At 39.1% G+C, this 24,490-nt stretch overlaps 2 protein-coding genes across 2 annotated transcripts in view; one reads left to right on the top strand and one right to left on the bottom strand.

Annotated features, from left to right (window-relative positions):
* The window catches only part of AKNAD1 (AKNA domain containing 1), a 32,889-nt gene extending 18,389 nt beyond the window's left edge, over window positions 1–14,500 (bottom strand). The window contains exons 1-5 of the mRNA XM_006179931.2: window positions 13,508–14,500; window positions 11,405–11,444; window positions 10,861–11,006; window positions 10,702–10,764; window positions 6,107–6,240 (exon numbers count right to left, since the gene is read on the bottom strand). Of these exons, the coding sequence (XP_006179993.2) occupies window positions 6,107–6,240; window positions 10,702–10,764; window positions 10,861–11,006; window positions 11,405–11,444; window positions 13,508–14,500 (1,376 nt within the window). The remainder of the gene's footprint in view (window positions 1–6,106; window positions 6,241–10,701; window positions 10,765–10,860; window positions 11,007–11,404; window positions 11,445–13,507) is intronic.
* A 7,629-nt stretch (window positions 14,501–22,129) lies between these two features.
* LOC102507762 (60S ribosomal protein L9-like) lies at window positions 22,130–22,943 on the top strand. The gene is given in 2 exon segments (XM_032487244.1): window positions 22,130–22,757; window positions 22,760–22,943. Coding segments are annotated over 2 exon segments (633 nt in total). The 5' UTR covers window positions 22,130–22,280; the 3' UTR covers window positions 22,916–22,943.
* The last annotated feature ends 1,547 nt before the right edge of the window (window positions 22,944–24,490 follow it).

Consider the following 24,490-nt stretch of genomic DNA (forward strand, 5'->3'; position numbering starts at 1 on the left):
AAAAATCCCCCCAAATTCCAAAACATTAAAAATTATACCACTGCTTTCCCACTAAGGTCAGGAACAAAGAAAGATTGTTTCTTCTCACCACTCCTGTTCAACATTGTACTGAAGTTCTAGCTAATGCAGTAAGACAGGGAAAGGAAACAAAATGTATACACATTGGAAAGGAAGAAACAGAACTGTCCACAGATGACATAATCAGCTGTGTAGAAAATCCAACGAAATCAACAAAAAAACCTCCTGGAACTAATAGTCAGTTATAGTGAGGTTGCAGGGTACAAGGTTAATATATGAAAGTTGATCACTTTCCTATATACCTTTAATGAACAAGTGAAATTTGAAGTTAAAAACAGTACTATTTACATTAAGATCCAAAAAAATTAAATACTTAGGTATAAATCTAATAAAATATACACAAGATATATATGAAGAAAACTACAAAACTCTGATGAGTGAAATCAAGAAACTAAATATATGGAGAGAGAGTCCATGTTTATGGATAGGCAGACTCAATATTGTCAAGATACCTGTTCTTCCCAATTTGATCTATAGATTCCGTGCAATCCCAGTCAAAATCCCAGCAAGTTCTTTTGTGGATATTGACAAACTGAATCTAAAGTTTGTGTGGAGAGACAAAAGACTCAGAATAGCCACAATATTGAAAAATAAGAACAAAGTTGGAGGACTGACACTACCTACCTTCAAGACTTACTGTAAAGCTACAGTAATCAAAGCAGTGTGGTACTGGTGGAAGCCTAGACAAATAGATCAACAGAATAGACTAGAGTGCCCAGAAATAGACCCACATTAAAACAGTCAATTGATGTTTGACAAAGGAGTAAAGGCAATACAATGGAGTAAAGATAATCTTTTCAACAAATGGTGCTGGAAAAACTGGACGTCGACATGCAAGAAAATAAATCTAGACACAGACCTTACACTTTTCACAAAAGTCAACTCAGAATGGATCATAGACCAGGAAGAGAAGGATTATGTTTATCTTTAGAATGAGTTGGGAAATTTTCCCTTTTTATGTTCTAGAAGAGTTACTTAAAGTCATTGTTAAATTCACCCATAATCTCACTTGGATTTGGTACATTTTTGGGGTTTGATTTTTTTTTACAATCTTTTCTATTTTTCTCTGATTATTAGTCTTTTCAGATGTCCTACCTCCTCTTGGGCAGATTTTAGTAATGTTTATTTTCCTAGACTTGTCCATTTCAGCTAGATTTTTAAACCAGGTTGATATGAAGTTGTTCAGTCCCATTTGATTTTAAATTTTTCTTCTGGTATTTTTCCTTTCTCATTCTTAATGTTATTTATGCTTTTCAATCAGACTTTCCATTGGTTTACTTTATAGATATATTCAAAGAAAATGTTTTATTGATCAAATTCTTTTAAATTTCACTTATTTCTCCTACCTTTTATGAATCTCTTCCTTTTAAAGGTTTATTTTGTTATAATTTTTTGCCTTCCTGTTTTGAGTACTTAGTTTATTGATTTTGAACTTCCCCCCTAATAAATGCATTTTCAAACTAGAAATTTTCCTCAGAGTACTGCTTTAGCTGCATTACATTAGTTTTCATGTTGTTTTCTCATTTATTATTGACTTGTATATTATTCCTAATCTCCATTTTTATTTCCTATTTAACATTATAATTATTTAGGTGGGTGTTAAAATTTTCCCATTAGTTTATCTTTTTGTTATTAATTCCAATGATTAGAGAATGTGAATGGTATAACTTATTGTATACACCATTTTTTGAGCAGTTTTAGCTTGTTGGCAAAATTGAGGGGAATATACAGAGATTTTCCATATACCCTCTGCCTCCACACATGCATAGATTCCCCATTATCAACATCCCCACCAGAGTGGTACATTTGTTACAATTGATGAACCTACATTGACACATCATAATCACCCAAAGTCTTATAGTTTACATTGGGATTCACTCTTGGCGTTGTACATTCTAAAGGTTTGAACAAATATAAAATGACATGTATCCATCTTTATGATGTCATACAGAGTATTTTCACTGCCCTAAAAATCCTTTGTAATCCACCTGTTTAACCATCCCCCTGCTCTAACCCATAGCAACCACTGATCTTATTGTTGCCATAGTTTTGCCTTTTCCAGAATGTCACATAACTGGAGTCATGCAATATGTAGCCTTTACAGATTGGCTTCTCTTTTAGTAATATGCATTTAAATTTCCTTCATGTTTTTTCATGACTTGATAGCTCATTTCTTTTTAGCGCAAATAATCCATTGTCTGGATGTACAACCATTTGTTTATCAATTCACCTACTGAATGACATCTTCGTTGCTTCCAAGTTTTGACAATTCTGAATATAGCTGCTTGAAACATCCATGTGCATGTTTTTGTGTGGACATAAGTTTTCATCTCCTTTGAGTGAATACCAAGGAGCCTGACTGCTGGATCATATAGCAAGAGGGTATTTAGTTTTGAAAGAAACTGCCAAACTGTCTTCCAAAGTGGCTGCAACACTTTGCATTTCTACCAGCAATAAAAGAGAGTTCCTATTGCTCTACATTCTCACCAGCATTTATTGTTGTCAGTGTTTCAGATTTTAGCCATTCTAATAGGTGTGTAGTAATATCTCATTGTTGTTTCAATTTTGCATTTCCCTGATGATATATGTTGTGGAGCATCTTTTCATATGGTTATTCACCATGCATATATTTTCTTTGGTGAAGTGTCTGTTAAAATCTTTAGCACATTTTTTAATTGGTTGTTTGTTTCTTAATGTTGAGTTTTAAGTGTGCTTTGTATATTTGGCTAACAGTCCTTTATCAGAAGTGTGTTTTGCCAATATTTTCTCCCAGTGTCTTGTTTTCTCATTCTCTTTACATTGTCTTTCACAGAGCAGAAGTTTTTTGTTTTAATGAAGTCTAGCTTACCAGTTACTTCTTTCATGGATTGTGCCTTTGGTGTTGTATCTCAAAAATCATCACCGTAACCAAGGTCATCTAGGTATTCCCCTGTGTTATCTTTTAGGAGTTTCGTAGTTTTGCCCCTCACAAGGCACCAAATCTAAGTGGGATTGTGGATCAGTTCAACAAAGACTTTAAGTAACTCTTCTGGAACATAAAAAGAAAAGGGAAAATTTCCCATCTCATCCTATAGATAAACGTTAGGATATTTATTAATATATTTTATTATATTAATAGATTAAAGGACATTGAAGAGATTTATGAATCTCATTTGATTAAATTTTACTAAATTAAAAAAAAATCTAACTCTAGTAAACCAGGAATAGAAGGAAACTTTATTGATAAGCTTATCTACTTGAACCTATAGCAGTCACCATCCTTGGAAGAATTCCCATTACCATTAGAAACATGGCAAGAATGATTGCTTTCACTAGTGTTATTCAATATTATTTTAGAAAAACTAGCAAATGAAATAAATCAATAAAAAGAAATGTGATATGTAAGAGTTGGAGGGAAGAAAGATATAAAGTATAAATATTTAGGGGATAGAGGGAAGTTGAGGGGACATGTCATTATTTTCAGAAGCTGTGATTGTCATGTTTAAAAGCTGACAATCAACTGAAAATCAATGAAACACTAAGAACAGAATTGCATTAGGTAGCCCTGTACAAGTTAAATACAATTCTCTTTATTTCCTGTATATGGATTAGGGAAAACATCTATTCACAATACACAGAAAAAGTATAGAATAGCTAAGAGCAAATTTAACAAAACATATAAAATCAACACAAAGAAAACATGCTGGGGATGTTTTCATAGGAATGGCACGGGAATACTCATTGCAAAGATTTTGACTCTTCTCAGACTAATCTGTAAATTCAACACAATCCTAAACAAAATTCGAATGGAATTTTATTAAAGAAATTTGGTGTGCTGATTTATAAATTTCATTAGTAAGAAGAGTATGCAAGAATGGCTAAAGAAAGTTTAAAAAAGAAAACACATTTTAAAATATACACTAACCTATAGTAATTTAGAACTATGTGATTAGTGTAGAAATAGAAACATAGGTCTATGGGGAGAATAGAATCAGTCCCACGTTCACATGGGGGTTTTGTTTGCAGTAAAAGTGGCTTTTCAACCAGTGGGGAAAGGCTGCCCTATTCAATGACTGGTGGGACAAAGATCTAAGCATGAGAAACTATACTGATAATCAAATAAAATATAGAAAAATGTGTTCTAACCTAGCAGGCAGAAGAGAAATCAGTAGGTGATAAAGAGAGACTGAAAATTTAAAGGAAGTGAAATGATGGCGCGAGGAGGAGATAGGCTCAAGGACCAAGGCTGGAGAGGCTGGAAAGTGAGTGAAGGAAGAAAGAGGAGGGGAAACAGGCAGATCCAGAGGTGGAGAAAAGACTTTTTTTTTGAGGGAATTTGTGATCTTTTCTGAGAAGATAAGATTGAATGCTGATGGTATCAGGGAGAACGGACTGATGGAGGTAGAACCCCATTTGCTGACTCTTTGGCTTCTGGTTTTAGTGTGTGAAGGAACTGAATGACTATCAGACTACATTCTGACAAACAAAAGGCATGAAATCCAAACAAAAATTTTTGAATATTACCTTTCAAAGGCAATAAGAAGGTTTTAATAAGAGCACAATAGCTGACTTAAGCAATTAGTCAATTAATTTGCAGAATTCTTTCCTTTACAGATAGTCATTGACAGTGGCCCTTGAACTCATCATTTAGAAGGTTCTCAACATACTGAGACCTCAAGGGTTGGACTGGGTTCTGTTCATTGCCACATTTTGCCCATTTGAGGACAGGAGGACTTGGGCACCTTCTGCTTGCTCTGAGGTGGCTCTGAGGTGAGTTTTGGGAGAGGCTGAGTCCTTCCCTTGCCCCAGTGTTGAAAGCTTCTCCTGTATATGGGATCTAATTGCAGTTGAAACTCTTTTGATTTATGCTGGGGCCAGGCACAGTGTGGGTGTAATTAGGTTATAAATAAGGCATTGCATAATTTTGGTCTTAACATGCACAGAGGGCTGTCTTTAAAACGACTGCCAAAAGAAGTGGGATTTCTTGGAAAATAAATATCCTTACTCTATTAGTTTTTAAACAAATAGTGAAAACATGTGGTGATCATTTTTTCCAAGAGAAAAAGAAGCCTTTGGGGGAAAAGAAATCAATATTAAAACCACACCGCAATTTGCTGTCTAATTACTCAGTATTGAAATAACAATAGACAGAGATTTCATTCATTTTGAAAAAGTGAAGTTGTACTTTGGGAAAAATAGCTCAGGACGCTAGTGTCAAAATAGAAACCATTAAAATATTTTAGTATCAAGAATGAATTCATGTTAAAAGGCTATGAATAGAAAGAGCTGAGCTTACAAATATTAAGCCTATTAAATGGGTTCTTTTAATTCATACCAGGAAATTATATGGAAATAATCCTAGCCTTGAGTCCTGGAACACATCTTAAAATTATTTGGGTTGGAGAGGAGCATGGTGCCGTCAAAATGGCCAGCTGGAAACTTCAATATGAGTGTGCCCTCACATTTCTGATGTGAATTAATTCAGGAATCATTTGACTCCAAGCTTAACATTTTGCCTGTATCAGGATTTGAGAGTCCTCACCCCAATATTAACAACCTAACAAAGGTTCTTCCCTGCCCATTGTCTGTAGGTGGAGGGAAAAGAGGAAAAAACAAGAGACAGAAGAGAAAAATCAGGTGGGGAAATAAAGGCAGGAGGGGGGTGAAGGAGAGGACAAGGACAGGAGGAGCTTGGAGAGGGGAGGGACTTCTGGGGTTAGCATGAGTCTTTCTAGGGTTTTCTTGTGCTCTTCTGGGCCTCAACTGTAATGACATGCAACAAAAAGCAAGATGGCAGCACAATGTCTCTCATCCAGGAGACAGTTGTTCACATGGGGCACTCCATCTGGGTCAGTACCCAGCACAGGACCTTACACATAGCAGGAATTCCATCCTGCCTGTTGCATGGGATGACACTTGTCCAATAGTGGCACAGTTTTTGCTGACCCAAGACCAGTGTCTCTCCAAGCACTAAGCCAGCAGCCACCTCAGAATCCCACCCGAACGAGGTCACCTCTGACCCTTCCACCTCACGCAGCTTAAGCCTGACCTTTGTGGGTCAAAGTCATCAACTGCTGGGGATTCATGTTCATGGACTTGCTGCTTCAAAGTCTGGTGCTTCTCCTTGTTGGCCAGAAACTCCTGCTCCAGCAGCTCAAGATGTCCCTGCAGTTTCTCCAAGACCTGTAGCAGTGAAGTACTGGAATCATTCACGTGTAAGCCTGTGTGTGTAGTTGTTTTTCCCCAAAACACAATGAGGGTATTTCATACAGTAGTGTCAGAACGAAGCCACCGTCCATTTAAAATACAGCCAGCCTGAGAGCCATCACAACATTCACGACACCCTTGTGGCACACAGTTGAAAAGTACAGTTATTTCTGATTTCTCTCCTAGAACTCACTCGGATGCCTCTGAATTTCGTTATTGGGACATTAATAATCCTATGTATTTGCAGAATGATTTTTTGCTTATAGAGTACTTTCCCCTTCACTATCTTATTTAATCCACACATCAGTGTTGTAAATATGGTAAAGGAGATTTTATTATCCTAGTTTTATAAAGGAGGAAATTAGAGCTCTAGAAATTGTTACAAACCACATGGATCTTAAAAAAGAACTGAAGTTAGAGGACCTGGGATTGAATCCATGGCACTTAGAGGGTGAGATATGGAAGGAACATCAGGAAGTTTAGCCAAGAGCTTCAAATGGGTTTTCCAGATGCAGCCTCATGCAGATGAATGTTTAAACTGTACAGGTCAGGATCCAATCTTGATGTAGAGGCTACAATTCCACTGCCCTAGTCGCTAAACGTTCCCTGAGCCCCGCCCATGTTTGACAGAGTTGTATCAGGCACAGCCCCTGATCTCGGGGATTTTATTCCAGTTGGGAAAAGAGACCATGGAATGGAGTACTTTGCTATGGCTCAATGGAAGAAGTGAGACTTAAGTCAGGCCTAAGGATGCTCAGGAGGGCTTGGACCAGACAGTAGCTGTGAAAATGGAGAGGAAAGGATGAACTGCAGAGATATTGCCAAGGGCAAGAATGTAGCATCATGGAGTTACAGGATCAGACACACCAGGGTTCAAGTCCAGACTGTTACCTACTGATTTACGATTTTAGTCAACTTGAACTCTGAGCCTCAGCTTTCTCATTTGATATAATAGTAGCCATCACCTCATATTGTGAAAATTAAATGAGACAATGCTGTGTCAGGAGCATAGTACATACTCAACACGTGGTAGCTGTCATCGTCATTGTAATTAATTCTTACTCTTATTAAAATAAGTACACAAGTTTAGAAGTATATTGGCTACAGGGTATAAAAAAGTGGCAAGTGTGATAGATGTTTTCCATTTCCCCCTCAGAGCCACCCTCCGTCTTTCCCTGTGCCCCAGCCAGGAGGCTGGCCTTCGATGGACCGTATCAACACAGGCTCCTGTGCTTTGGTTGGTTTCAGCCAATGGAAGGCAGCAGCGGGAGAGAGGAAGTGAAGAAGTACCAGGTAGGGGTCTTTATCTCCCTGATGTCCTCCTGCCTGTATCATCATGGATTGTCTGTGCTGCACTGCGAAAAGCTGCAGGACTTGGCAGCTACTGTCACCACTACCGCTACCCTCCTTGTGCTCCGTTATCTGCCCTTCTTCTGTGCCTCTACCCCGCGGTCCTTCCATGAGATGCTTCTGTCCCTGCTTGGTTTCCCTTAACCTTGCCTGCACTGTTGTAAAATAACGCCTTACGAAACTCTCCCTTACTCCACTTGAGGAAGCCATCTTGTTCCTGCCAGGACCCTGACTGATACCATAAGTCTCGCAGACAGTGCTCAGGTTTCCATCTTGGGAGGCGGGAAGAATGTGAACCCCTCAACAAAAACGAGGAATCTGGAAAGGCCAGCAGGTTTGAATGACAGTGTCACTGTTGGACAAGGCAGAACGTTCAGTGAGAGTGGGGAATCCAGATGAAGATCAGCACACACATTTGGAGCCATAGGTGAGAAGTGATTCAGGAATTGGGAGCATGAAAATGGTGGTTAAAGCCACGAGGAGGGACTAGGAGTTTACAGGGAAGAGGAAAGTGAAGAAAGCCAGTTATGAATTATAATTTAGGCTCTTGGAATTTTAATTGTGTTATAGCTCGGAAGAAGTTAGGGTGTAGTTTTCTTGCCATAAATGTAGCTCATTTAACTCTCTTAACTCTGATATGGGAACACATGCTACATGTCTAAGATCGTACAACCAATACATAGAACCAGGATGTCTGCTCCAAAAGCCAAACGCTTTCTACGATGTTGTGCTGCTTGTGCTGAGAAGGTTAGTTTTAGCCCCATCTGGCTTTCCTACACCAGGGAAGCAAATGGGCCTGGATCTCTCAGACCAAGGCTGACACTGTCAGGAGTCACCTTTACTCTCCTCTCAGTCCCAACATGAATCCTCACACACCCTCTAACACAGGAAGAAACTTCCTGAATTGAGGCCTCAGAAGGTTAATGCCTTGAAGCAATTTCCTCTGCTTTGCCTGACCCTTTACAATTCTATGTTCTCCCAGTTTCTTGAAAGCCTGGGGTTTTGGAGATCTCCTTTATCATTCACTCGTTAACTCCCACAATCTGGTGTCCATAGATCCACCACTTCATTGAAATCAGTGTTGCCAAGGTCCCTCATGACTTCTTGGTTGCCAAGCCCAGTGCACACCTTGCTTTCCTTCCTTGCTTGAACATTTGATGGTGGGGCCCCCTCCCCTCTTCTCAAAACCCTCTTTCCTCTTGGCTTCTATAGTTCAGCCCCTTCCAGGTCTGCCTTGGCCTTTTGCATCCCTCCCCATCAGTCTCCTTTGTGGACCCCTCTTTTTTTTTACCTGCCCCTGGTTGCTGTTTCTCATGTTCTATCCTTGGATTTCTTCACTGCTTCCTCTGCATGTTTGCCTAGGCAGCCTTCTATACCTCACAGCTTCAGCCTACAACTATACCCACATCTACATTTCTGACCCAGACAACTCCTCCGAGGTTCAGATCCATTGCTCTACTGGACCTCTCCAATCGGATGTCCTACAGGTACCTCAAAATGTCCCAAACTGAACTTGACATCTTGCCTCCTGCCTTCCTCCCACACCCATTCAGAACTGGATCCTCCACTTTTATTCTTGACCTTTGTTACCCAAGCTAGAAATCTGGAACTCATCCAAACCTCCTCCCTTCCTTTGTTTACCGCAATCAATCTGCCACCACTTCCTTAAATTCTTAGACTTGGCCCCCTCGCCATCCTCATTGCCAGCCTTGGTTTAGGACCTCATAACTTGTTGCCTAGATTATGACTTTCTAGCCAATCTCTGTCCCTATCATCTTGCCCCCATGGTGCCTGCTGTTCTCAGCTTTAAATCCTCTACTGTTGCCCCTTCACTCCATCTCAGAATGAAATTAATCTAAGCTCCTCAGCATGGGGTAAAGGCTTTTCAGGATGTGGTCCTTATCTACCTCTCTAGTCTCCTCCCTCCCCCCTGAGCTCCATCTGGTCAATTACAGAGTCATACAGTTCCTCACGCCCTCAGCACTTTCTTGTCCCTGGGCCATTGCACCTGCTGATTCCTTTTCCTGGAACACCTTTGCCCCTACTCTGCCAAGCTCACTAATATTCTTCCTACAGTGCCTAGCTCAGAGGTCACTTCCAGGAAGCCTTCCAAAGTGCCCTCTAACTGGCAAGGGTGAGCCCCTTCAAGGCTGCCATGAGCACCATATGTAACCTTCCTCAAGCTGTATGTTACTTGTCTATTTGCCAATCTGTTGTTCCTAGGAGACTGTAAGCCACTTGAAAAAGAAATTGTTTCTTTATCTCCAAATTTCTACTGCCAGGTATAGAGTCTGGGTCATAGGAAGTACCCCCATAGATGTTTGTTGAATGAATATATGAGTTATTTGATTACTATGATAAAAGAATAAATAATGAAGTATGCCTCTTAACATTTGGGCCCTCCTAGTTTTGGTCTATGCTGCCTGATTTCTGAAGCACAGCCTGCCCTGAGCTCTTCTCTTGTCCTTTACATCAGGACTTCTGGCCACCTGTCTTGTTGCTGATCCAATGGCCTAAACTACTCTTCAGCTTTTTTTTCCCCTAGCAGTCTCAGATCTTTGTCCCATTGCCATGCTTCACTCCCACTTCCCATGACCCTGGCACTGAGGAACAAGTCTGTGGTTACAACATAAATTAGTGATTTGATTAAAGGCAACAGCAAGCAAGAATGTAAAAGTCAAAGACTTTGGTCTTAAAAGCATAGCTTCAGGATCTTCAGATACTGGCAATTTTTATAGCCTGTATCCCCTAGGACCCATCAAATCTGGATGTGCTTGACCTTTATGACATGTTATTCTCTTGAACCTACCATGGTCTCAGACTTATTATGGGATGACTGTTAAGGAATAATAGCCATAAATAATATATTCCTTGAGAAGGACAAAGGGCTATATGCATATAGAAATAGAATTCTAAGCTCTCTTAGTCCCTGTAACACAAAGATAGCTTAATCTTCAGCAAAACATTTCTTGCCAGAGCATTTCCACTCCCACCAATGTAGAGAAAACAAGATGCTGTTAAGTCATTTGTATTTTCCCACATCAAATTCCCTAATGAAGTTTTTAAAAACCGGATAACATTTATTACCAGCCTCCTGTCTTGCAAATGATAGGGAGAGTCCTGTGCTATGCTTTTGGAAAATTCTTTTACCTGCAGTGGAAAAAAAAGCAATACTTCATTAATGGCTCGGTGTCCTGTTTGAATTTGGTTATTTCTATTGTTCATAATAAGCTTTAAAAATATTACTTTAGTCTTCAGTTGATCGGTCTGCTCTTTTAACTTCTGACACATCTGTTTCCCTTGGGATATCTTTTGAAATATGTAAGAAGAACTTGGAGGGTCTTTCTGAGAAGTAGATGGCAACTTAGAGACATCTGTCTCAGATTCTACTCCTGTATAAGAAAGAGTAAGTTTTGACTATCATTGTGGTTTTATTAAGAACTGAAAACAGAAATCTGTGGCAATCACCACCGTTTGCTATCAAAATAATTTTTTTCAAAAAATATATCTTTTTTTTTACTTTTTTTTGAAATATAGTCAGTTTACAACATTGTGTCAGTTTCTGGTGTCCAGCACAGTGCTTCAGTCATTACATGTATTTGTTTTCATATTCTTTTTCACCATAAGCTACTACAAGATATCAAATATAGTTCCCTGTGCTATACAGTATAAACTTGTTTATCTATTTTATATATACCAGTCAGTATCTGCAAATCTCGAACTCCCAATTTATTCCTTCGCACCCCCCAAAATATATATTTAAATCGAAGAGGTTTAAAAATACTAGTACCTGCAAGATGTTCTTGGTGGATATGTATTGTGGGCTCCATCTGCACAATTAAAGGATAAGAAAACATTACTGTTGAGAATCACCAGTGATGCCATTATTCAGAATGACCCAACATGTTCTGGTCATTGTGGAGGTAACCAGTGTTGTGTCAAGAGCTGACGCCCTGATGCCAAGGGTGAATTGCACCCTGACACTTACCTGCTGGGTGACCCAGAGCAATTTCTTCATCACTGTGAACCTCAAGTTCCTCAGCAGTGAGATGGGGGTGGTAATAGAACCAACCCCATCACGTTAAGTGTTACCATAATATCTGGTATGTGGTAATCATTCAATACATGTTAGCTGTTACTACTATCATGTTTGATATTATTATGTGGAATACTCAGACATGTCTCCTAAAACTAGACCATAAGCTCCACAAGGGCAGGAACCATTGCTGGTCTCATCACCAACTCTGTTGCTGGTGCCGTCGCTAACACTGAACACAATGGTAGCCACACTCCAGAGAATAATAGAAAACAGTATGCATTAAGTTCCAAAATGTGTCAAGATAGTGATTGTTTACACAGGACATGCCCTTTTCTCACCACAGGCTAATTGGACAAGAGTTCAAATTCCAGAGTGATTTACCTGGAGGGTCTGCCCATTGTTCCCAACACACATAGCTCAGAAACACGCTAGAGAGCTGTTATAGTGGCCAAACTAGACAATGATTGTTGTAAATATCTCAGTTACGTGATGGACATGGAACCAACAGGGTCCAGTTCTCCAACCTGAACTGACAGGGCCAGAGAGAATCAGACACCTGACTTCAGACTCCCATTGCTAGAGATGGATGAACTTGACATCCATTCTGCCCCTACTAACCACAGGGCACTGAGGACTGTGCCCACCCAGGGGTGTTCTCCTGCAAGCAGAGTGAGGAACTCGGGGTCTTCCCAATGTCACAGGGGTGCATATTTCCCCAAGACTGAGAGAAGCATTCCAGTCAAGGCCAGGTGGGCTGCTGGCTCCAGGTATGTGGGGGGGTAGGGTGGGGGGGTGGAGGTAGGGGTGAGGTGGTTCTGCTCAAACTCCCCAGAACATTCGGTTGAAAGAGAAGGCAGATGAAGCATGAAGGGGTGGAAATGGAAAAAGGCAGAGTGTTCAGTCAGGGTGCCCTTCATATGACTCTTAAAAGAAAGATCACACAGTCCTGGCAAAGTGCCAGAGAACTAAACTATTGACTCTCTCATTAGTGTAAACTTACCTAACTATTGAACCTCCAACAGTCAATGAGATCCTGAGCCTGAGTGTGTTAGGAAGGGGAGCTGGAAGGATGGGAAGATGAGGAAAGGGGAAATAGTATAAATTAAACATTAACAAAATCTTGTACTAAATAGTTGCCAATAGAACAATATTGAAATATGTTATTAAAGATCTTAATTCAATTCAATTTAGCATTCATAACCAAGGGCATAATATATGCAAACACAGGGCCAGGCCTCTGGGGAAACTTAGGCAATTAGGAACTTAGAAAAATGAAGACAAGTTTGCTGCCTCTGGAGTCTTCAAGTCTAGAGGAAGAAACAAATGTTTCCAAATTATTATGGTCCAAAACAGGCTGAGATAAACACTCTGACAGAATCCTAAACAAACAAGGGTGGGAAAGCCTGTGATTGAGTGGTGGGGGTGGAGATTCTGAAAAGTCCTGTGGCCAACAAGGAATTGAAGGAAGCAATGAAAATGAGCAGGTCCTCATGCTCAGAGATGAGATGTTCCATGTAAGGCAGGAGCTCAGAGAGGGCAGAGCCAGCCAGGTATCCGAGGATGACTCCTGGGGGAGGGGAGCTCAGTTTAGAAGGCTAGGATGACATTAAAAAATGGGGAAACTCAAATTCCAGGTTAAAATGTTTGGCTTTTATTCTATTACGTGTTGTTGTTAGTCCAGCCCCTGATTCTTCTTGTGACAATACCCACTGAGCTTCTAAGAGGTCAAGGTACTGGTGCAGAACCCAGAACCACAGACCCAGAACTCAGTTCCATGTACCTTCCAAAGACCCACCCTGATACAAATGAGCAATGGCCCTGATTATATATTTCCTGGAGACTTCTTTCACTCACCTCTATCTGTTGTGAAGGTTCAGTAGTTTTCCATTTCTCCTCTTGTTTTTCAACATAATTTGACCTAGATGTGCGTTCTGAAATACCTTGCACGATAGCTGACTTATCTCTCAATGTAGGAGAAAAACAGGCTTGTTTATCTGCTGTAGGTGGTTTACCAATGATGTTATTTTTAGGAATTTTCACTTTGGGAGCAACCTTAGAGAACCAGTAATCAGAGAACCAGTAATGAACTTGATCTTGGCCATATTTGAACCTGTTGCCTGAACTTGCCTTTCCACCCTGCTGTTTTGGGGGTGTCTGCCCTTGGCAACTTTTTTGTTTATCACTTGGACTCTTGATTTTAGTTAGAAAATTTGAATTTTCTTGATGGCTGCCTTCTCCATCAGTCACTGGCTCTTCTAAATCAGAAGTGTTTTCTTCTGCCGTGGTTGGAGAACAAATAGGGTAATTGCTGTTTTCACCATCCCTTTTGGGATCAAGTTGGTCACTGAGTTCTGGGGATTGTTCTGTTGGCCAAGAATTCTTAACGTGCTGCAAAACAGTATTTTTAATAGCCTCATCAAAACTGTCAGCAGGAGAGATCTCTGGGAGAGTTTCACAATTAATGCCTTGACCTCTTGAGAATTCCTCTTTGCAAAGATGATGGAGTAAAATATCAGAAATGTTGGACTTTGAAGGGTCTCCTTCATTAGCTGGACCATGAAGATTCATGGGGCATGGTTCCTCTTTAACACATTTTGTGTTGACAGGATTTTCAGTCGTTTTATCCAGCGTTGTGGCCATGTCTGCCTTCCTGCAGGTCTCTCTATGTGTAGCCTTTTCTTGTGGGTCATCTGCTGCTAAATTAATTTGATTTGAGATATGAGGGATGTCATTTTTTGAGCTAAACTTATAATCACTGTATATCTCAATTTGGGAGAAATCCACATCATAAGGCAAATCCGCCTCTTGTTTAGAAGTTGTATCTTCTGAGAAATCGGCCTCATCCATGTATGTGCTGCCTGACCTTTATCCCTTGCTGCCTGGTCCTGATGTTCTTAATGGTCACGATAGATCTTCTGGTTTTCATTGATTGTCTTCATTGTGTGTCCTAGCCTGTGCAAAATGGAAAGAGCCTCGTTGTTAAAGATAATGTATGTCATGTAGGAAACTATGAAACTGTGCTTGTCCTGTTGTTACGTCAGAACCAAATGGAAGCTTTTCATCTAGAGAAAATGCGGTTATAATCCTGAAGGCGGGAAACTCAGCCAAGAGCAACCCATTTTAAATACTATATTAACATAATCAGTGGTGTATAAACAAGGAATAAAAGCGGGGGGGGGGTGCTAAATTTTTCATCCGTTACATTTTGAGGGAGCCATTGGTCTCTAGTTAATGACCAAATATTTATCAACTTCTCTTATGAAATGCTATTTGAAATTTGTTCTCCCCAAATAGGAGCTTGGGATGGATGTAAAAGATTGATTTTTTTAAAGCACTGTGGCTGCCACCTGTCCACACATCACTGATGGACCTCTAAGTTATGTGACTCTGAAAGCTGGCTCAGCTCAAACATAATCACCCACCTTCTCTGTTCTGGTGATTTTTCATCTGTCCCTCCAGATGTCCTGGTTCCATTCTCCTGATTTTCCCTTGTAAGCTAGAGAAAGGCGGAGATGGACTGACAGAAATAGGACCAAGGAACAAAAGGCCCTCTGAACAACTGGAGGCCAGTCTGTCACCGAGCATCCCTCTTCTGATTAGACCCCAGGCAGGACCTAGTTCAAGAAGCTGTCTTGTTCTGAGCAGTCCTGCCAAGCTCTCTCCATCTGGGGGTATCAGTGTGTCTTGGGGAGACTCCTGAAAATGGTCAGAGCAAAACCAGCTGCCACTTGGTATGTCTTTTATTCTTTTAAATAAAGTTGAAAACATCCATTTATATCTCTCTTCTTGATTGATAAGGTTTCAGGACAACTTCTTAGAACTAGTAAAATTACCTTCGGTGCTAGGTGGAGTAACTAAGGCTCTGACTCAACCACGGGACCCGCAATCACCAGCCGGCCTCCCTTGTCTACATAGTGACAGGGCTGGACGAGCAGCCCTCTGAGGTCCTCTCCCCCATCTAAGTTTTTATGAGTCCATGAACTTATGATTTATTATATAACCTATAAAGCTAAAGTAATATGTTTGACCAAAACTACATGAGCTAAATTCTCCAAGAAAGGAATAAAAACTAAATGTGGTAAAGATGTCTATAAAACATTGTACAAAAATTTGAATTTGTAGATATGTACCAATGTTAGAGAACTCAGATAAAAAATATTTTGTTTAAAGTGAGAGAGAGAATAAAAAACAATTTCTTCTGTATAGCACAGGGAACTATAATCAATATCATGTGGTAACCTATAATGAAAAAGAATACGAAAGCAAATATATGTATGACTGAACTATTATGCTGTACACCAGAAATTGACACATTGTAACTGACTATACCTCAATTTAAATAAATAAATAAATAAACTTAAAAACAAATATATACATACAAAATGCACAAATACTGTCTTTCACCAAACTCAATTTTACAGGAAAAAATAAATCAAAATAAATGTGAATGTTTCTGAGATTTTAATTCTCAGAGATAGTTCCCTGGTATCCCAAATCCAAATAAGCTTATTTTGACATTTTAAAAAATAAAAAATAAATAAAGTGAGAGAGAGAGAGAGAGAAGAAGATGGTGGAAGAGGAGAAGAGGAAGAAGAATTTTCATTGCTTAACAATCAGAATTACTTGAACAGTCTAGTATCAACTGTAAAGTGAGGTGTAGGAACAGAATTACAGGCTACTCCAACCAAAGTTGAAGAACGAGGCAAACGCTTCCCAGGAAAGTAAAAAGCACAGTGAGGAAACGGGAATTGGGAGACCTGAATTTGAATTTCAGCTTCTCCACCTCATTCATTATATGCCATCAGGCAACTTACTTAACTTTTCTGAGTCTTAGTTTCCTCTTCTGAAAAATGCGAATCATAATAATACCAAGTTCACAGAATTACTAGATGAACGTGAGATAAAGTATGTAAAGCTCTCGGCAGACTGCTTTGTATAGAGCGAGCATTCCATAATGGTAGTTTAAAAATGAAAAACAAAACCAATCTCGGTGTTGGAGTACTGAAGAATGCCCAGGTACGGAAGGCTAGGTACTCTTTTATCTGTGGGATATTTACAGATAAAGGGAGAAATGGCATATATGAAACATGATCTCTATAGGAGCCTTAAAACTGCTTTAAAAATCTACCTGTAAATGAATTTATTGTTTGATGGTGAAAATTATCAATAATTTTAGATAAAACATTATCTAAGACATCCAAATGTCCAACAAGTACATGAAAAGATGCTCAATATTGCTAATCATCAGGGAAATACAAAGCAAAACCACAATGAGATACAGCCTAACACCTGTCAGAATGGCTGTCATCAAGAAGAAAAGAGATAACATGTGTTGACAAGGATGTGGAGGAAAGGGAACCTTTGTACAGTGTCATTGGAAATGTAAATTGGTTCAGCCACTATGGAAAACAATATGAAAGTTCCTCAGGAAATTAAAAATAGATCTACCATATGATCCAGCAATTCTACTTCTGGGTACACACCCAAAGGAAATGAAAATAGGATATCAAAGAGATACCTGCACTCCCATGTTTATTGCAACATCATTAACAATAGGCAAGATATGGAAATAACCTAAGTGCCCATCAGTGGATGAATGGATAAAGAAGAGGTCTTATATATAATGAAAAAGAAGGACATCCTTCCATTCATGATAATTAATGGACCTTGAGCACATTGTGCTAAGAGAAATGTCAGAAAGACAGTATTGTATGATATAACTTATATGTGGAATCTAAAAAGGCCAGACTCATAAAAACAGAGCATAGAATGGCAGTTACCAGGGAAGGGAAGGGGCAGGGTGATAAGACAGATATTGTTTAAGGGTATAAATTTGCAATGAACAGTAAATTAGTCCTAGAGATCTAATGCACAGTACAATGAATATAGACTGCAATATTATATTATAATCATCAAACTTGTTGATAGATTAGAACTTAATTTTTCCAACCACTTAAAAAATAATTATGTAACATGAGAGAGGTCTAAGTATCACTACAATGGTAATTGTATTACAATATATAAATGTACCAAGTTAACATTATACCTTGAAATTATACATTGTTATATGTCAGATATATTTCAATATTAAAAAGTTGTCTAATTTTGTACGGAAAAAATCACCTTTAAATGCCTACAGAGAAAAGAGAAGAGAAAGGTGAATTCTAGTTTTGCAGGACTTTTAATGACCCAAGTTACAGCTCTAGACTCATCCTCACCTTCTTTGTATCTTGAGGTGCTCACTGCTGAGCTCCAAGCCCTTCTCGCTAAGGAAGAAAAGACCTTTTGTTAGCCAGATCCTAGTTTCTAAGATATCATTCCATTTAAACTGATAAAATTTAGTTTTTGCTATGACTCTTAAGAAAAAGAAGAAAATGAGCAATCACCAAGACAAGCTAGAAGACTGAAGAACTCAGTCATTATAAACAGGAAAACAGCTTCTGTCGTTATTATTGTTATTTTTGTGTGTGCTTGCAAAATATTAAAAAAAAAATTTCTATCAAAGGAACCTACATCCTTAGAATTGTAATGGGCCCCTTACAAGTAGCTGGAAAGAACTGGAGCATCTTCCCACATCAATACTCAGCTCAGTCTTGCAATCCAAAGGTGCATCCGAAGAGATTCCAACAGAACCCTTCTAGAGAACCCAATTTGGTTTACTGAGTTCAGGTGAATATATATGGGGCCATGACTGCTTATGCAGCTGTACTGACCATTGTGTGCTCAGCAATAGCTCACAAATCACCCTGCGAGTGAACCCTTGGAGCAAATGAGGCCAGCACATCATAGTGCTCTCGCCCTGTGGAAACAGTTTAGTCTGGACCCCGAAGAGGGATGAACAACACAGTGCTCACTACACTGACGGCTCTTCCTGCAGGTTTACCTTCTTATGAAGTCTGATTTTGGTGCAGAAGTGCTGGCTTAACCTCCCTAATTTGCCTAGTTTAAGAGAAGAAGATAAACGTGGCTGGGATGACTGGGGAGCTGATGGAATTGATGAAGAATGTCTACAGATGGAAACACCAAAACTTCTTAGTGGTTAGAGATCAAAGATGATCAGTGAATCATTGTTTCTGGCTGGTAGGTGATGTTTGTTCTATTCACCAGGCCCATTTAGTGTTAGTACAAACGTTATATGTCATGTTATACATCAGAGGATTGTTTCCATCTTCAAAGGAAAACTGTGGGGCTGTGTGCCTGAGACAGTCTTGTAACCTCACCCTCAATGCCCTCTATTCTATGTTGAGACCTCTGCTAGCCTCCAGACAGAATGTATATGGCCCAGAGGTAGAGGAGAAAGCAAGCGTTTTTTCTACCAACACTTCCTTGCCTCCTTCCACTAGAGAACTTAACACTTAGCATTTAGATCCTGAACCCCACTCTTCTAAGATAACCCTACTGACTATAATGAAACTAGGAGTTGACTATTGGAGGCAATGATTCAACAATCCAAATTCTTCTTACTCCTTTACATGTGTCATTAAGAATGTAACTAGAGCAGGGGAGGGTATAGCTCAGTGGTAGTGTGTGTGCTTAGCAATGCAAAAGTCCTAGGTTCAATCCCCATTACCTCCATTAAAATAAATAAGGAAATAAACCTATATACCTTCCCCCCTTAAAAACAGAAAAATAATAATACTTTCTCTTAAAAAGAATGTAACTAGGTTACAGTTAGGAGCTTTAAGTACATGATCCACTGAGATGTTGTTCTGCATAAAGCAATATGCTCTGTCTTCAGCCAGCACATGCCGCAGTCCACACCAAGAGGTCAACAGTGGCAGTAGCAATAGAGACTCACCTCCATCCTGGGGTCCCGGACATCCTGGAGTGAACCACTGAAGGGACTTGTAATACAGATGAGCAACCCTTTCATTCTAAATCATCTTTCTTTTTCTTTTTTTTCAATAGTTGGGAGTTGGGTGCAATTGAATGATAGAAAAAAAAACCCTGAGCTTCAGAATCGTGGTGTGCCTGCTTCCTCTGGGTTCCTTCAGCTGTAAGCAATCAGCTTTGCAGACTACAAAGGAAACTTCTGATGTGATCTAAACTAGTCTTTTTCTTTTTTCTTTTCTGGTCTTTTAAGAGCATTCAAAAATACTTAGCTTGACTCTGTTTTAATTTTCAAATTCTCTCACTGTATTCCTAGCTCAAGATTTCTGTATACCCATGAAAACAAATAGGAGAGGGCTCCGAATAGTAAGTTGTAGGCCACACCCACAGGCCAGGTAGCCATGGATTTTGTATCCAGTGTATGGTGTTTCTAGATGAAAATATTTTCAAAGGTAATGTGATACAAGGCTCCCTCTGCAATGACTGCATTGGATTACACTCCGGCAATCCTATCAGCTAACTCTGTCTCAGAAAGCTGGGGTGCTCCCAAATGCAGCACCTATGGCTGTAACCAGACACCATTCAGGGCATCCGTCTGCTTCATCCCGTTACTGTTGAGGGACAGGAGGGAGACACTGAGAAGGAGCAACAAACCAATCCAATTCTCCCTCGAGAGCCCATGGATAAATTATGCATAGTCAGTTTTAGCGAGGTAGGCCTCCCATGAGTGTGCGTGAATTTGATGACCAGCTGCTACAAGTTATTTATCCTGAAGCTACTTTAAAAGAACAAAAAATCTTTTGAAACTGCGCAAACCGGCATATGGAGACGCTTCCTCTTGGCGCTTTACCAGCAGCCTTCACTTGTTTTTCTTGCCCTTTTGGGGGTCAACGCTGTCTCTTTATCCAGTTTCCCCATTAATATAGCCACATGATCATCATTGATTATCTGATTTATATGATTTATATTGTAAACAGTGGACGTTTGCTATGCTTTGGGAACATAGAAAATGCTTGTCAATTGATTTTCTAAAAATAATTTTTTTTAATGAAGTATAGTCAGTTTACAATGTTGTGTCAATTTCTGGTGTACAGAACAATCATTCAGTCATACATGAACATACATATATTCGTTTTCATATTCTTTTTCCTTATAGATTACTACAAGATATTGAATATAGTTCCCTGTGCTATATAGAAGAAACTTGTGTATGTATCTTATATATCATAGTTAGTATCTGCAAATCTCAAATTCCCAATTTATCCCTTCCCACCCACATCCCCCCTGATAACTATAAGTTTGTTTTCTGTCTGTAAGTCTTTTTCTGTTTTGTAAGTAAGTTCATTTGTCTTTATTTTTAGATTCCACATATAAGTGGTATGGTATTTTTCTTTCTCTTTCTGGCTTACATCACTTAGAATGACAATCTCCAGGTCCATCCATGTTGCTGCAAATGGCATTATTTTATTATTTTCTGTGGCTGAGTACTATTCCCTCATATAAATATACCACAACTTCTTTATCTAGTCCTCTGTCAATGGACATTTAGGTTGTTTCCAGGTCTTGGCTATTGTAAATAGTGCTGCTATGAACATTAGGGTGTATATATCTTTTCGAATTAAAGTTCCCTCTGGATATATGCCCAGGAGTGGGATTGCTGGATCATATGATAAGTCTATTTTTAGTCTTTTGAGGAATCTCCATACTGTTTTCCGTAACGGCTGCACCAAACTACATTCCCACCAACAGTGTAGGAGGGTTCCCTGATTTTCTAAAAATAATTCTAATGAGAAATTTTAAAACACACTTGACTTAAAGAAGTATAATGTATATTTTTTAATGCTCATCCTTTCCCTAAACTTTCTAGCTTGCTTTGGTGGCCTCTGCCTAGAGATAAGGAGGGTGAGAATACTTTAGAAAAAATTCTTTCTCTTTTATTTAAAGAATTATTCTTTCCTTCCCAACCTTCTACCCTCATCTAAAGGAAGAACATTGACTTGAAATCATAAATAAATTTTAAAAAAGAATAAAATGTAAATTTATTATACATTGATGCCTATTTGTGCTCTTCAAAATGATTTCTAAGTTATGATTTTGATTAAAAAATCTAACCTTGCACTAGAAAAAATAATCTAAAGAATGAATCCCCAAATTTCTATGTGGTAGGATTATAGGTAAATCTTATTTTCTTATTAGAGCTGTTCCTTCATTTATTAAACAGATATTCATTGAATATACCTAGTAGGTGCAAGGCACTATGCTAGGTCCTGGATTGAAAAGGAAATATAGAAAATGGTTAGGCATGTGAACTTTGGTGCCAGGCTGAGTTTGTAGCTAAGCTCTGCTGCTTATTAGCTGTGCAGCCTTGGACGGGTTGTTTAATTTCACTGTTCCTCAGTTTGTCCCTCTGTAAAAAGGTGACATTAATAGCACAAATAGGGTTGTGAGGCTTATGAGAGTTGTTTTTTAAAATCATTACATGTAGTACTTACTACAGGCCTTACACTGTACTAAGCATTTTACAAATATTAATTCATTAAGTGCAATGCAAAGAATTTATAATGTCATATATTATAAATAGCGTTAAGTGTTATGAAATAGGAAAAGAATGTAGGAATGAAGGGAAACTTTCCCAAGATAAGATAAGCAGGGATGGGCTCTCTGAGGACTTACTTTTCAAGCTGCACCAGTCATGCAAAGAGTTGGGACAGAATGTTCTGACAGGGGATGTGTGTGCAAAGACCTGAAGATGAAAAAGAACTCTGCATATTGGGGAAGCTGAAAGAAGCTAGTATGGATGGTGGCAGTGAAGATTAAAGAAATAGATAACTTGGCCGCATCTACTGCGAGGATGAAGACCATTCTCAGCGATGAGACTATCAGCATTACAGAAAATGTCGACATCACTTTGAAGGGACGCACAGTTACTGTGAAGGGTCCCAGAGGCACCCTGAGGAGGGACTTCAGTCACATCAATGTAGAACTCAGTTTCCTTGGAAAGAAAAAGAAGAGGCTCCGGGCTGACAAATGGTGGGGAAATAGAAAAGAGCTGGCTACCGTTGGCGCTATCTGTAGTCATGTACAGAATACGATCAGCGGTGTTACACTGGGCTTCCGTTACAAGAGGAGGTCTGTGTGTGCTCACTTCCCCGTCCACATCGTCATTCTGGAGAATGGTTCTCTTGTTGAAATCCGAAATTTCTTGGGTGAAAAATATATGCACAGGGTTCAGGTAAGGCCAGGTGTTGCTTGTTCAGTATCTCAGGCTCAGAAATTGATGAGTTAATTCTTGAGGGAAACGACATTGAACTGGTATCAAATTCAGCTGCTTTGATTCAGCAAGCCACAACAGTTAAAAACAAGGATATCAGAAAATTTGGGGATGGTATCTATGTTTCTGGAAAAGGAACAGTTCAGCAGGCTGGTGAATAAGATCTAAGTTGTCCGGCTACTGAAACAGCAAGATGCCAGACGATGCTTCAGATTCATTGGTGATATTTTAAGGATGCAATAAAAGCTTTATTGATCTGGGACTTTTTCTTAAACTGATTATTGTTTCCAGCTATTTGGTCAGTAAGCAGTTAAGTAAATGTTAGTGTGCTAAGGACAATAACAGAATGAATAGGACTTTTTTATAGTAAGATTTAATGGGAGTCTGGCTTTGAAGGAATAGTAAGGGTATTTCAGGCAAGGGGAATCTGGGTACTAGTGACAGGCGACACCACATGGCTGTTCATTATTGGATGTAGAACCTTGGGGGAAGGTGTCTGTAATTTTGCAGACGCACGAATTTGACTATTTTTGAGGCAAATGTGCCTGAGTCGCTTGTATACCAGTAACTTTTTGTGAAAAAAGCAGCTGAGAAGTGAAACAAAGTGATACAGCCTTAGTAAGAATTAGAAGATGGAGTTAATTTGTATTCATGATACACAAAGTTGCTGTGGTCCAAGTTTCTCTTAGTCTTGCCATTTACTCCTGTATCCTAGTCCTTGATATTTAAAAAACAAAATAAAACAAAAACTGATAATCTTTCCATAAAAAGAAGAACTAGATGTCTTTAAGACATAAGACATTTTAGAGGAAAAATCAACAGAAACTGGCGCTATGTGAAAGTAGATGAGGGTGAGGGAGAAATTAATCATGACTCCTTGGTCATGCTTTCTTGTATTTCTAAGTACTTTATAATAAAAATCATTTGAATCAATAAGAAAAAGATCCCAAAGAGCAAAAGACATGAATTAACAGAAAAGGAAATACACATGGCATTGAAAAATATGAAAAGATGATTAAACACGTGGAAAGATGGTCACCTTCATTAGAGCACGTCATTCTATGATTTAAACGGTCTTACAGACAGCTAACAGTTACTGAGTCCTTATGAACCACTTACCATAGTTGTCTGTACCTCCTACAGGCATTTCATGATCTGGGGACAGCAGGACATAAATTTGAATCCTGGTTCTGCCACTTTCTGGATTCACAATTTTAGGCAATTGACTTAACTTCTCTGAGTCTTATTTTCCTACTTTGTTAAATGGTGATGTCAACCCTACCTCAAAGGGTTAATGTAAGAATAAAATAAGATAATGCATTTACTTAGTCCAGTGTCTGTCATGAAGTATGTCCAATAAATGGTAGCCATTACTATGGAACCAAAGTCCTTGTGCTATATAAGTCCTCCTCCACCCTCATCGTCACCCTGATGAACCAGTTGTGTATCTGGAAATCTATGCAGCCCACTGGGGTTGGATTATGCTAATTTTAGCTTTAATGCATGCATAGGGTTCAGAGCAGTGTGTGGCACAAAATGTCTGATAAACACTAGCTTAAAAATTATTATTAACTGTTACATAAAATATCTTTTCAGTACTTCAAAATGTTAGCTTTTTAACCATTCTGTATTGTTTTATGTAAGAGAAGTATAAATCTATTAAAAATTGAACCCTTGTAGAAAAATAATAGCCGTCTTTCCCTAACCCCTTTCTTATAAAAAACACAGAGTTCTTT

The sequence above is a fragment of the Camelus ferus genome, chromosome 9, assembly GCF_009834535.1.
Source record: "Camelus ferus isolate YT-003-E chromosome 9, BCGSAC_Cfer_1.0, whole genome shotgun sequence".
NCBI lineage: Eukaryota > Metazoa > Chordata > Mammalia > Artiodactyla > Camelidae > Camelus > Camelus ferus.